The sequence below is a fragment of the Staurois parvus genome, unplaced genomic scaffold (genome assembly GCF_062004578.1).
Source record: "Staurois parvus isolate SC_StPar_1 unplaced genomic scaffold, SC_StPar_1.0 ptg001067l, whole genome shotgun sequence".
Lineage (NCBI taxonomy): Eukaryota > Metazoa > Chordata > Amphibia > Anura > Ranidae > Staurois > Staurois parvus.
In genome coordinates, this window is record NW_028318863.1 from 162,770 (window position 1) to 176,667 (window position 13,898).

Below are 13,898 nucleotides of genomic sequence, written 5' to 3' on the forward strand. Positions count from 1 at the left end.
GCCTACCACTTCATGGCTGAGTTGCTGTTGTTCCCACTTGCTTCCACTTTGTTATACCACTAACGGTTGACCATGGAATATTTAGTAGCAAGGAATTTTCACAAATGGACTTATTGCACAGGTGGCACGTTTGAATTCACCGAGCTCCTGAGAGCGACTCATTCTTTCACAAATGATTGTAGAAGTAGTCTGCATGCCTAGGTGCTTGATTTTGTACACCTGTGGCCATGGAGGTGACTGAAACACCTGAATCCAATGATTTGAAAGGGTGTCTCAATACTTTTGACAACATAGTATATATTAGTGAATTCTTTCTGATTATGTTCCTAAAATCCGAATATCTTATGTCTTTACAGTTTCCACTATTGGGTGTACTGGGAGACTTTTGCAATAATTTTCTGCATGCTCATCCTTTGGACTGAGTCTTTATTAAATGGCCCCCATTAAAGTTTTTGGCTAGCTATCTGTATTAAATATGCTGAACTATATAGTGGATGGTATGTTCAGCTACATTATTCCTTATCTCTTTACATGGACCCTGGATGCATCATTTGCTTTTCCTAGAAGTGGACACATGCAAAAGTTCCTGTTTGTAGTCTTTATTATTATTATTATTATACAGTATTTATAAAGCGCCAATAGTTCGCTCAGCGCTGTACATTACAAAGGGGGACAGAACATGTGACAGAACAATACCAATACAATGCAAAACATGAGGGTATTGAGGACCCTGCTCTTTCGAGCTTACAATCTAGGAGGGAGGGGATGGTGGCACAGGAGGAGATAGCTGTGGGGGATGGAGTGGTAGGAAGAGTGGAGGAGGTCAGCAAGTTAGCAGGGGGTGGGGTAGGCTTCCCTGAAGAGATGGGTTTTCAGGGTGCGCCTAAAGGAGAGGAGAGTAGGTGATAATCTGATGGGTTGGGGCAGGGAGTTCCAGAGGATGGGTGACACCCTGGAGAAGTCCTGGAGGCGGGCATGGGAGGAGGAGACCAGGGAACTAGAGAGAAGGAGATCTTGTGAGGAGCGGAGTGTGCGTGCTGGGCGGTACTTGGATATTAGGTCAGTGATGTAGTTCGGGGCAGTATGGTGGACAGCTTTGTACGTCAGCGTTAGGATTTTGAATTTGATCCGTTGCGCAATCGGAAGCCAGTGGAGGGATTGGCAGAGGGGGGTGGCGGAGACAGAGCGGTTGGAAAGGTGAATGAGTCTGGCAGCTGTATTCAGGATCGACTGAAGCGGGGATAGCCAGCGGCGAGGCAGGCCAGTGAGGAGGGAGTTGCAGTAGTCGAGTCGTGATATGATGAGAGAGTGGATGAGCTGTTTAGTGGTTTCTGGGGTTAGGAACGTGAGGATTTTGGCGATGTTGCGGAGGTGGAGTCTGCACGAGTTTGGTAAAGATTGGACTTGGGGTTGAAAGGATAGGTTGGAGTCCAGAATTACACCAAGTACTCTGGCCTGCAGGGCGGGTTTGATGGTAGCGTTGGTGGATGTGACGGAGAAACCAATGGGGGGTGGTGTCCGGGCTGGGGGAAAGACAAGAAACTCGGTTTTGGAGAGGTTCAATTTAAGGAAGTGGAGTGACATCCAGTCTGATATGTCGCTCAGTAGGTGTGTGATTCGGGCTGAGACCAAGGGGGTGAGGTGGGGGGTTGAGAGATAGATTTGTGTGTCGTCGGCATAGAGGTGGTAGTTGAAGCCGTGAGAGTGTATGAGTTGGCCAAGGGAGGAGGTATAGATGGAGAAGAGAAGGGGCCCGAGGACAGAGCCTTGAGGGACCCCAACAGAGAGGGGGAGTGAGGGGGAGGTGGTAGCATTATAGGTAACGCTGAAGGAGCGTTGTGAGAGGTAGGATGAGAGCCAGGAGAGAGCAGAATCTCTGAGGCCGAGGGAGTGTAGTTTTTTGAGGAGGAGGGGGTGGTCTTTACTTAGTTAGTTACATAGTCCGGTTTAAAAAAGACACAAATCCATCTAGTTCAATCAATAGAATATAAATAAATAGAAAACCTGCATATAAAGAGTTCTATACCTACAGATGATCCAGAGGAAGGCAAAAAAACTTATATATAAAGAACGGTTAAATTCAATTCAGAAGGAGAAAGGAGAAGGACTCCTTCCTAATCCCCTAGAAGGAAATCAGATACTCCCCGGATCAACAACCCATTGGTGTTATTATCTATAAATGTTAATAGCCAGTTATATTTTGTGCATTTTTAAAACGATCTACTGAACTGATTGGAACTAGTACTTTTGGAAGCCTATGCCACATTTTCAGTTCTTACTGTAGTGAAGCCTTATAGTTAAATTTCTTATCCTCCAGACATAAAGAATGTCTTCTTGTCCTGTGTAATGACCTTAATGTGAATAATTCTACTGAAAGATTTCTATATGGCCCCTTAGTCGTATCCCCCTTAATTGCCTCTTCTGTAGGCAGAATAAATACAGTCAGGGGCGGACTGACCATTTGGAAACTCGAGCACTGCCCGAGGGCCCGGGGTCAGTAGGGGGCCCCATGAGATGCCCCTGGTACCTTTTTAATAGGCTTTTTTGAGTTTGGGCAAGCACACAGGGGCCCCATGACTTGTCAGTCTGCCCCTGAATACAGTTCAGCTAATCTTTGCTTATAACCAAACTCTTACATGTCTCTTATCAGTTTGGTTGCCCTTCTCTTTCTCCAGTTCCCTAATATCCTTAATAGGAACTGGTGCTTTGTACAGGGGCAATTGATTCTCATTGATTCTCCCAGATATACTCTTCACAGAATGTATGATGCATGCACATTTTTAGCCCCCGGATGTGTAAGCCGTGTACCGGAGTGGGCTCCCCAGGATATAGTGAAGTCACAAACGAGGAAAGCAACCCCAACACCAGCTTTTGCCACAACAGAATTTTACTTAGATGTGGCAAATAAACACAACCACAAATGCTGAAAACATACAATAAATTTACATACACCCAGCCCAAAGGCTGAGACCCTTGTGCTGCACAGCACGGCGCCTTCTGATGGATGAAAGTAGAAGGTGTAGTAATTTACCTACTGGCGGGCGCAACTAAGCAGCTTACAATCTTACACAAATCTACAGTATTCCCTCTCCCATAACTGGTCCTGTAGCACGTGCCTGAGTATTCCTTCTGAGCAAAACACCAGTCTGGCTTGAGTTTGTAGGGTTTTATCAGCTCTCCAATGTGAAATGTCACTTTAAGTTGTGGAGTCCTTCCAATAATCGGTAACAACACTTGTGGCCTGACACAAACGGAGACCCTAACTAACTAACCATAGGCCTGACTCAGTCTCAAGGCGCCAACACTGAAATGAGGTGCGTGCACGATCTTACCAACCCGGGTCTGCTTTGGTGACTCTGAACAGAACAAATGTCTCTCCAACAAGCATGCGGTCTTGCCGTATATGTTGCTTAGTTCCTCTGCTCTCATCAGCCTCCCTGGCAGCAATCTTATCAGCATTCTTGGCAGCAATCTCATAAGCTTCCTGGCAGCAATCTCATCAGCATTCCTGGCAGCAATCTCATCAGCATTCCTGGCAGCAATCTCATCAGCTTCCTGGCAGCAATCTCATCAGCTTCACTCAGCTGCAGCTCTGGCCACTGAGGGACGCCCCCAAACCTGGATGTCATCAGATTCTCAGCTCACATGGCCCCCCATTCACCATGCTCCAAAACATGGCTTCTCTCTCTCTTTTCTGTTCTCTCCAACTCTCTGTGCAAAACCCCACCTCTTCATGAATATACAAATATCTATGCAGTCTGAGGCTGTGTTAGAAAAACAGTGACATCTTGTGGCTAAACCGCAGAATGTCAGTCAAAACATTAATTTACTTCCACACAAACAGTATTCAAACAATGAGAGCTGTTTCACCATCTCACAGATGCATAGCTTTACACTTTATCTTTACACTTATCAACATTAAACCTCATTTGCCACAGAGTTTCCCAATTAAACAGTTCATCGAGGTCAGCTTGTAAATTGGAGACATCCTGTAAGAATCTTAATCTATCATACAGTGTGGTGTCATCTGCAAACACAAAAATGGTACTTTTGATGCCAGACTCTATATATCATTTATTAGACCATTTTAAAGTATAAATCATTAATCCTGAAAACTAACTCCTGCAGCCAAGATTTTCTGCAGAAGGATCCTGACCCAAATCAGATGTCCAGCATGTCAGTATAAAATTTAGCAGAGGAAGGGGAAAAAGGATGGTAATGACTCAGAGGTGGTTCCCAGCAGACAGCTGGACCAGACCATAAGAAGCCCCGACCTACAATAGCTAAGTTTAATTAAAGTGGAAGTAAAGGCAAAACCTAACAGCGGGGGATCTATGAGCTTTTTGGCATTCAGTGTGGTTAAGACACCTGCACCTAAGCACCTCACATACTAGTCGCAACACAACGTAAATTTGGAGTGCAGAAAAATGATGATAGAAAAACACATTACATGTGTGTCCCAAGACAGACAACTAAATTTTTGAAATCATAGACTTATCGCTTACATTCATAAGACAGGTGGGTCATTTATAGAGATATTCTTAAGACACCTGGCTAACTCTTTTATTTAAATTACTGTATTTTTCAGTTGCAGGTTTTGGCATCTGAACTTAAAACTGGATTTACAGAGGCCATGCAGGAATTGTCTCGAATACAGCATGGAGAGTACACTCTGGAAGAGAAGATCAAGAGTTGTCACTGTACTATGGAGGAGAAAGTCACAGAGATGAAGAATTCACTCAACAATCTTAAGGTAACAGCAATGATTTGCAATCCAAAAGTAGACTTTATATGAGTGCTTAATTTACTTCCCATATTATAGTTTAATATTATGTACTGCAACCCTACAGAAAACAAACTAACAAACACAACAAGACAAAATGAAATGGGCTTCTGCAATATGGACAGTAAGCCAAAAAAGCACTTTGTTTATAACAAAACTTCACGATTACCAGGTCAGTGCTTGTGAGCAATTATCATTTTATTTCAGGTACTTATATAGAGCCATCAATTTACACAGCACTTTACATATATTGCACAATCACATCAGTCCCTAATACTCAAGAAGTGTACACCCTAAGGTCCCTAACTCACATTCATACATACACATACTAGGGACAATTTAAGACAGGATCCAATTAATCTACCAGCACGTCTTTTGGAGTGTTGGAGGAAACCGGAGTACACAGAGGAAACCCACGCAGGCACAGGGACAACATGCAAACTCCAGGCAGGTGGTGCCATGGTTGAGATTCAAACCAACAACCCTTGTAATGCCAGGCAGAAGTGCTAACCATTTAGCCACTGTGTCTTTATTTATCAATAGATCCATTCCTCACTACATAAACTTGCTGAAAAGAGGATTTAATATGCTACTGTATATGTCTAGTTCATATGTTTTATGAGCAAATATAGAACACCAACAACCATATTCATTGATGATGCAGTGCAATATTTGCAAACGATGGTGTAATAAAAATGCTGGGTGCAATAACTAAAAGCAAGTCATATACACGCACACAATCAACATGTAGTCATGCAGGTACCTTTTTAATCAGCATTTAAACCATTACATATTCTACGCATGTGTAAGACAATCTACCAAATGAATACTTGCCCTAGCACAACATACCATTCACCCGCCACTCCAAGAAATAACAGAATCCAACTGCAATATTCTTGCACTGTCAAAACCTCCACTTTTATTATCACACGACATACAGGAGGATATATCTTATAGTCATCACAATCTGCATAATAACACACACCAATAATAATGTGAGCATTACAGCATGAAATAGACATATCATTTGACAGCGTCACAGCATAGAATTAATACATTACCAAAGCTATGTTAGTAGCCAGAAGGAACAAATCCCATCAGAACCATACTGCCCAGGGGGTCATGGGGAAGCCGTAGGTGTGACCAGTTGATGAGTCTATACATCCTTGGCAAAAATCCCAGCATCAGAGCACCCTCTGGCCACTAGGGGGGCTTTCCTACCGGTCTTGCCTGGACCTTCGGCTTTTAAACTAATTTTCTGGAAGCTGTCTAATAGTGGACGGGCACCACACGCACCATAGGAGGAGCTAGGAGAAGGGTTCCGCGAGGATAACAGAGTCACGTTCAACCAACATATGCATTATCTGAAAAGTCACACTTTTGCTTCTTATCTACCCTAAACTTCTACTCATCAACCCCAAACTTAAGGATTTTCAACTTCTCAAGCAAGTAGACATCTTTAAACAGATTTTTATCTTCTAATGTGACATACTAGATGTCATAAACACGTTCAATTTCCAAAAATAAGTTTTTATCTTGCTCTCCGCAGAATATCTTGTGACTCTGTTCCTTTGTCCTAGAGAAATGACATTACATCACCTCTCATGCCCCTGGCATTTGGGCAACAATGCTTTATTGTAAAAATTACCCAGGAAACAAAGGGTCCAAGGCCAACACATTTCATAGGCATTACAAATGGTATTAATAAATTAGACTGTAAATGTGAAAATGAGTGGCAGAGACCGTTGGGTGTAAAGCTTTACCCCAGAAGTTAGACTGCTCATAATCTATTAACCTTCAGTAAGCCAGGCCATTCATGACGATAGCCTGATTTTACAGATATAAGCATTTGGCACAGGTAGGAAGCAAAGGAAGTTACAGTTTGTGGGAGCTGCTTATATATGAGCATGTGGCCTTTTTTCTCTGTATCTTTTCACCATTGATAACCAAGTGGATATCTATTGGTTTCCAATGTCAGCAGTGATCCATGTTCATGTTAAAAAAAATGGTAGCTCACATATTAGCATCTTTAATCACTTCAGCTCCAGAAGGTTTTACCCTCTTCATGACCAGGTCATTTTTTGCTATATGGCGTTGCGCTACTTTAACTGGTAATTGCGGGGTTATGCAATGCTGTACCCAAACAAAGTGTATATAACTTTTTTCATACAAATAATAATTCTTTTGGTAGTATTTGATCACAACTGTTTTTTTTACTTTTTATTATATAAAGGAAAAAAGACAGAAAATTTTGAAAAAAACACCAATATTTTTATACTTTCTGCTAAAACATATCCAATACAAAAAAAATCAAATTTCTTCATAAATGTAGGCCAAAATGTATTCTGCTACATGTCTTTAGTAAAAAAATCCAAGTAAGTGTATATTGATTGGATTGTGTGAAAGTTATAGCACCATACTACTATCAGCGACTTATAGTGGGACTGTGATAGCGCTGCTGGCAATCTGACAATAACTGACACTGTCAGGTTTCTATTGCGGTCTGTGTCCCTGTTAGGGAGATTTATCTCTTTAAAAACAGTATTCACTTGCCTAGATCATTATTTAAAGAACTAAGCACTGTAATGGTAAGTAATAGAATAAAGTTTATTGTATCTGTCAGTTTGTGTTTAGATGTTTGTGTGTGCCCCAGACAGTAATTTCACTGTGGTTCTCAACCTCTACAGCAAGGGTCTCCAAACTTTCTGAACAAAGGGACAGTTGTCTGGTCTTCTGACTTTAGGGGGGCCGGAATGTAACCAGTGGGAGTGGAAAATGCAACAGAAATAATGCCCAGTCACTGGTGTCAGTAGAAGGAAAAGTGCCCCATTATTGGTATCAGTGAGAGGAATACTGCCCCAACATTGGTGTCAGTGAAAGGAATGGTTCCCCAGCACTGGTATCAATGAAAGAAAATTTGCCCTAATACTGATGTCAGTGGAAGGACCGGTATCCCAACATTGGTGTCAGTGGCAGGAACAGTGCACCATTGATGGTATCAGTGGGAGGAAAAGTGCCCATCTTTAGTGTTAGCTGGAGTAATAGGGCTCTATATTTAATATTAGTGGATGGAATTATGCCAAATAGTTTATGTCAGTGGTAGAAACAGTACCCCAATGATGGGAGGAAAAGTGCACCATCTTTAGTGTCAGTGGAAGTAATAGTGTTCTGTAGTATATGTATGTGTATATATATACATATTATCTATCTATATATATATATATATATATATATATATATATATATTGGGAGGAATTATGTCCCAATGTTGGTGTTAATGGAAGGAATGATGCCTCATATCAGTGGAAGGAATAGTGTCCCAAGGGCCAGATAAAGGCAAACAAAGGGCCGCAGTTTGGAGACCACTGCTCTACAGGTTAGGGTGCTCTTTTTCAGTTGAATAACTTGACCTAACACATTTCTTGCATGTAACACTAGTTCAGGTGAAATCACGAATATCCTAATTCAGTGTATTTAGTGACAGCATGCAAATAGCAGTGATTATGTACTGCATATGATACAGCTGCCAGAGGCAAAAACTATATTTTCACTTTCCATCAATTCAGATAAATGAAAACAATAAAAGATGATTGTAAGTTGCTTCCTTTCTGTAGGTTACTGCACCTTGTTGTGAGGTCTTTGGAAATAATGTTGCTCTCCACTGCAATGTAAGGTCCTATCTGAAGAGAATCGTGTACCCTTTGTAATAGGGATCCTCAAACTACAGCCCCCCAAGGACATTTACCCAGCCCACCCTTGTTACGTAGTCCTGACCACTGCACCACATATTATATTTTGTACGTTACAATGTTATGACACTTGCATATACTATATTGTACAACTAGACAGTACTGATCACTCCACATTCTATTTTGTTTCCTAATTAGTCCACAATTCTGTGCTGTGTATATTGGATAGTTCTGACCACTGCATTATTTGCACCATTATGTACGTTACAGTCTAGACCAGTCTTTCTCAAGGGGTGCCTTCAGGCTTTTTCAGGGGTGCCTTGGCAATATGCTTAAAAGCTGCCCAAAAATTGTATACAAGCCAGCAGGTGGATGAAGCCTACCTTTTTAGTTACACAAAGCCACATGTTGGCATTTCGCACTTTTACAACCTGCCAGCTTCCTGTCATTGGGTGCCTGCACAGCATCCTTGATTGCCCCTCCTCCACCCCTCTTTATTAGCACTGAGGTCACATTAGCTGAGTGAGGGTGAGAAACTAAGAAAGAAACACTGGAATACTAGTCAGTACCAGTTTGCAAAGGAATATTTGCTTTGCAAGAATAAATCACCTCTAACGTTGGGTGTCCTACACGTGTGGATGTTGCTGCGTTATGTAAAACTATTAGAGTTTAAGTTTACATTTTAGAATGGGGTGCCTTGAGATTGTGCAGAATGTTAAAGGGTGCCTTGATATTGTCCATAATTTTAAAGGGTGCCTTGATATTGTCCATAATTTTAAAGGGTGCCTTGAGATTATCCATCATTTTAAAGGGTGCCTTGACTGAAAAAAGGTTGAGAAACAGTGGACTACCTGCACACAGCTCCAAGCACCTCCAAATGTGGAAACAAATGAAAAAAAAAAATGAAAAAAAAAAACCCTGTGCCGGCTGGCAAATAGCTAGGCTTCTCGCTGGGTCCTTTAAATATTGTATTGGTTTTTTTTTGTACTACAAATAAGATATGTGCGGTGTGTATAGGAATTTGCTCATATTTTTTTCAAACTATAATCTGGCCCCCCAGCAGTGTGAAGGTCAGTGAACTGGCCCCCTGTTTAAAAAGTTTGAGGACCCCTGCTTTGTAACAAACAGCATTATGTGGGGATGGATGGGGATAGAGTTAGGTAAACTGATTTTTCATCAACAAGGGGATCCGTAATCAAGATAAAAATATAACAAACAAAAGTTCATCCTGCATGGATGAAAATATGCCATTACCTTTTGTACCACCTCCCCCTCTCTTTATATTTGAAGCTCCACCAGCAGGGCCCTCCTATTCCTTCTATACTGAAATGTATTGTAATTGTACTGTCTCCTTTTATATTATAAAGCGCTGCACAAACTGTTGGCGCTATATAAATTCTGTATAATAATTATAATAATAATAATAATAATGAGTTCTGTTTTTTTTCAAATGAAACCCCCAGAACTATCATCCTGACCTTAACTTAATTATCTATAATATACCTAAGTATGGATATAGTTACACAAGACAGGTAATCTGCAATGTGTCCACATTTGACAGCTTGGATCAAGCCTTTACTTAAAGCGGAGTTCCAGTGAAAATAAAAAAGAATAAAAGTCAGCAGCTACAAAAACTGTAGCTGCTGACCTTTAAAAAAAGGGACACTTACTTGTCCCTCGATCCCGCGGTGTCCCCCTACAGCCTGTTTCATCGGTAACCCTGTGTTCCTGGCGCCAGCATCTTTAGTGTGGGCACCCGGCTGTGACAGCTCCACAGCCCATTGCGCATGCACAAGTAGCGCTGCGCTTTGTGAATGTCCCTTAGTCTTCTGGGACCTGTCACGACCTGTCCCAGAAGACTACAGGGAGGGAGAGGGGGAGGACAACTTCCACTTCCGAAAGCTTAGGCAATCGCAGTGAAAGTGGGAGCGGGTACCTGTCAATTTCAGGTACCCACTCCCCCCACTCCCCAAAGGTGGCAATCCTTAATGGGGAGCGGGGAACCGGTTCTTAAAGTGGAACTTCCCCTTTTGGGTGGAGCTCCGCTTTAAGTCTCCTAATTGTATCGCGAGCCCAATTTAATCCACAGTTTCAACTCTGAGTTGGCTTCATCTGATATCTTTTATTTAATAAACGTTTCAATTTGACCTTTGAGTAACATGAACTTTTGTTCTGCACACTTCTCAACACCCACCCTAAATATTGTTATATAATGTGCAGATAACTACAACATGTCGCCCACCTTTTCCCCTACTGCCCTCCCCCTGTTTTTTTTCAGTAAGTTTCAGTCCACTTTGCTTGCATACCTACCCAACAGCCAATTGCAATGCAAACACTGAAGGACTGAAGCTCGCATTGTGTAACTAGACACAGCAATGGTAACTTTTTATAGGCTGCATTGGGCCTTTGTTTAACTTATGCAAATAATGCACTATACATAACAGTTAACCTGCATCACCAAATTAATAAAGCATGTTTGTTTGTTATATGGAGTACCTTGTGGCCTCAGACAAGGCCAGTCTACAGTAATCAGCCATGTATTTAGTATAGCATACTTCAACAATGTGTTAGAGTAACAACAAATACTTTAGTATTTCTAAGAATGGGGACCAGTAGGGAGCATTGCTTGCTGTAACAGGACATTGCTAAAAGTCATAAGTGGCATACAGCAATATCAAAGGTGCCCTTTATTGCTTACAATTTCCATCATGTTTGCATACTGTATATTTGTGTGTTACATTGTACATATACCCATTTCATTCAACATTTTTCCACAGGAAGAGGTAAACACAGCTATGGAGATTATTCATGCCATCATTGCCAAACAAGAAGAGATGCAGCAGAAGATTGAACAACTTCAACAGGAAAAAAAGAGGGAGTCCCGCAAAGTAAAAAACAGGTGAGTGGCCCTCAGCTACATTCTATGGAGGTCATACGTTTTAACCCTTTGAGGACCAAGGGACGTATTTGTCCCATGTTTTTAATTGCGTGTATCATCTGATTAAGAACTTAAAACTCTTTTTTTTTTGGTTTGAGTCAAAATATTAGTTCTTATCAACAAACAACAAATGGATCTAGCTTTTTGCCAATTATTTCATGAAATGGCTTAGTTACAGCAACTGAAGTGTACGAACTTTAAAAACAAAAAAATTGATTCTTTTGGCGTTCCAAAACCTTACAGTCCTCAAAGGGTTAACAGATAAATATATATGTATCAATAAAGTTAACTGAAGGAACAGCTTATTGTATAGGGGAATCATTCATAATGATATTGTAGAGCTTAACCCGTTGGCGTCAGTGCCTCCAGGCCTTTAAGGGGTTTGTGACGCCGGGAGGCGGAGTTTAGGGTCATGTGACCGCTGTGATTGGCTATCATGGTGGTCACATGATCAGAAAGCTCCTGACCACAAGTAGTGATCAGAATCTTTCCGTGAGGCGCCGGTAAATGTGCGCAGAGTGCGCTTTCTCGGCACGTCTTGTTTACCAAGTATGAAATGGCATTTGGTGGCTTTCTAACTCATTTTATGACCCAGATGCAGATGTTGTTTATTATTATCCAACATTTTATTTCAAGAAATAGACATAATTATTTGTATTGAGTATACACATCTACAGTATATTTTCTTTTTTTAAAGAGGAGCCGTGGCTGGGGCAAATTAAGGGATTATGCTTTTAAAGCACATGTAAATGATGTCTCCTTGCCACTAATCACTACAGTATTATACAAAAATTAAAACCAGCATAAGTGAAAGATGTAAAGACTGCCCCCTTTGTAATTATCCAAAAGTGAATAACAAGTTTAATATATTGTATAGGACCACCTATATTGGTCATATTCCCCCCCCCCCCCCTTAATTGCCTCTTCTCTAATCTTTCCTCATACTGGAGCTCCTCCATGCCTCCTATCAATTTGGTTGCCCTTCTCTTCTCCAGTTATACAATATCCTTTTTTATGAACTAGTGCATAAGACTGAACTGCATATTCCAAATGAGGTCTTACTAATGATTTGTACAGGGGCAAAATTCTTTCTCCGTAATCTATACCTCTTTTAAAGTAGTATTAAACTGAAAACAAAAACATTTATTATATTGCAGTTTACCAATCATCAGATGTGGTGGCTGCATCTGTTTTTCTTTTATTTGGCTTTTTCCCCCCTCTGTTTTCTTCTGATGATCTGGCCTGTAACACACCTTCTGTATGAATGAGCTACCACTTTGGAGGAAGGAGCCAAGACACAGCAGACAGCAGCATTGTCAGTTTGGGGAGATGAGAGTGTTAAATGTATTAACAGATTTTAATACAAATAATAAATTGAAGCAAAACTCCAGCTAACATTTTATAATCAGTTACAGCAAACATTTATTTTTCCTTTTGGGATAAAGCTTTTACATGAATAAATAAAGGCTTATCATTTTAATCACCCCTGCCAGGGGTAAATGGTAGGTTCTCATTTATGTAAGCTGATACATTCTGCTGGAGAGCTTGAACTTCTGAAAAACAGCAGAGATGCTGGCTAAATTTCCAGATCAAAATAGAAGAAATAAAGCAAAAAAACAGAAATACAGCCATCACATCTAAGAATTGGTAAGCTGCAATATAATAAATATTTGCCTTTGGGTTTAATACTGCTTCAATACAAGAAAGTATTTGGCTAGATTTTGAAACTGCAGCTTGGCATTGCATGCTATTATAAATCTACCAGAACACCTAGAACTTTCTTCACCATTGACTCCCCTCAGTTGTACTCCTCCCAGAATGTATGATGCATGCATGTTTTTAGCCCCCAAGTGCATAACTTTACATTTATCAACATTAAACCTCATTTGATAAATAGTTGCCCAATGCAAATAAAGCATTGAGATCAGTTGGAGTCATTCTTCATGAATACACTGAATCTTGGGATACACCACTCATAACCTTAATAAAGAACCCCTTTCAAAAAGACAAAAAGTAATAAACAAATTAAAAATGTTTGCCATGTGTAATATACAGTATACAGCTGGGAAGCGCTAATATTCCCATCATTAGCTTAAGCAATGTAATTCTATCTACTGTATAAAGTAAAAAGGAATAGATTCAAGAAATAAAGAGAATACTTCTGTGCACAGCACAGCCATGCAAAACAGTGTGCTTACAGTAAAGTACACAAACACAGTAAAACAGCACACTGTTAACCCTTTGATCGCCCCACATTAACCCCTTCCTGCCCAGTGCCATTAGTACAGTGTCAGTGCTTTTTATTAGCACTGATCACTGTATTGGTGTCATAGGGGATGTCAGTGACACCAAGCCAGTTCCCCCCAGTGTCAGAATGCCCACCGCAGTCCCGCTATAAGTTGCTGATCACCGCCATTACTAGTAAAGATAAAAAAAGCCCAGTATATATACCGCCATTTGTAAAAGCTATACGTCTTTCACGTAAACC

The 13,898-nt window shown here is 40.8% G+C and overlaps 1 protein-coding gene across 1 annotated transcript in view; it reads left to right on the forward strand.

Moving 5' to 3' along the window:
* The window catches only part of LOC149440590 (rho guanine nucleotide exchange factor 33-like), a gene marked incomplete at its 3' end in the record, with an annotated part of 159,047 nt that overhangs the window by 81,446 nt on the left and 63,703 nt on the right, over positions 1-13,898 (forward strand). The window contains exons 3-4 of the mRNA XM_089658429.1: positions 4,589-4,753; positions 11,250-11,371. Of these exons, the coding sequence (XP_089514555.1) occupies positions 4,589-4,753; positions 11,250-11,371 (287 nt within the window). The remainder of the gene's footprint in view (positions 1-4,588; positions 4,754-11,249; positions 11,372-13,898) is intronic.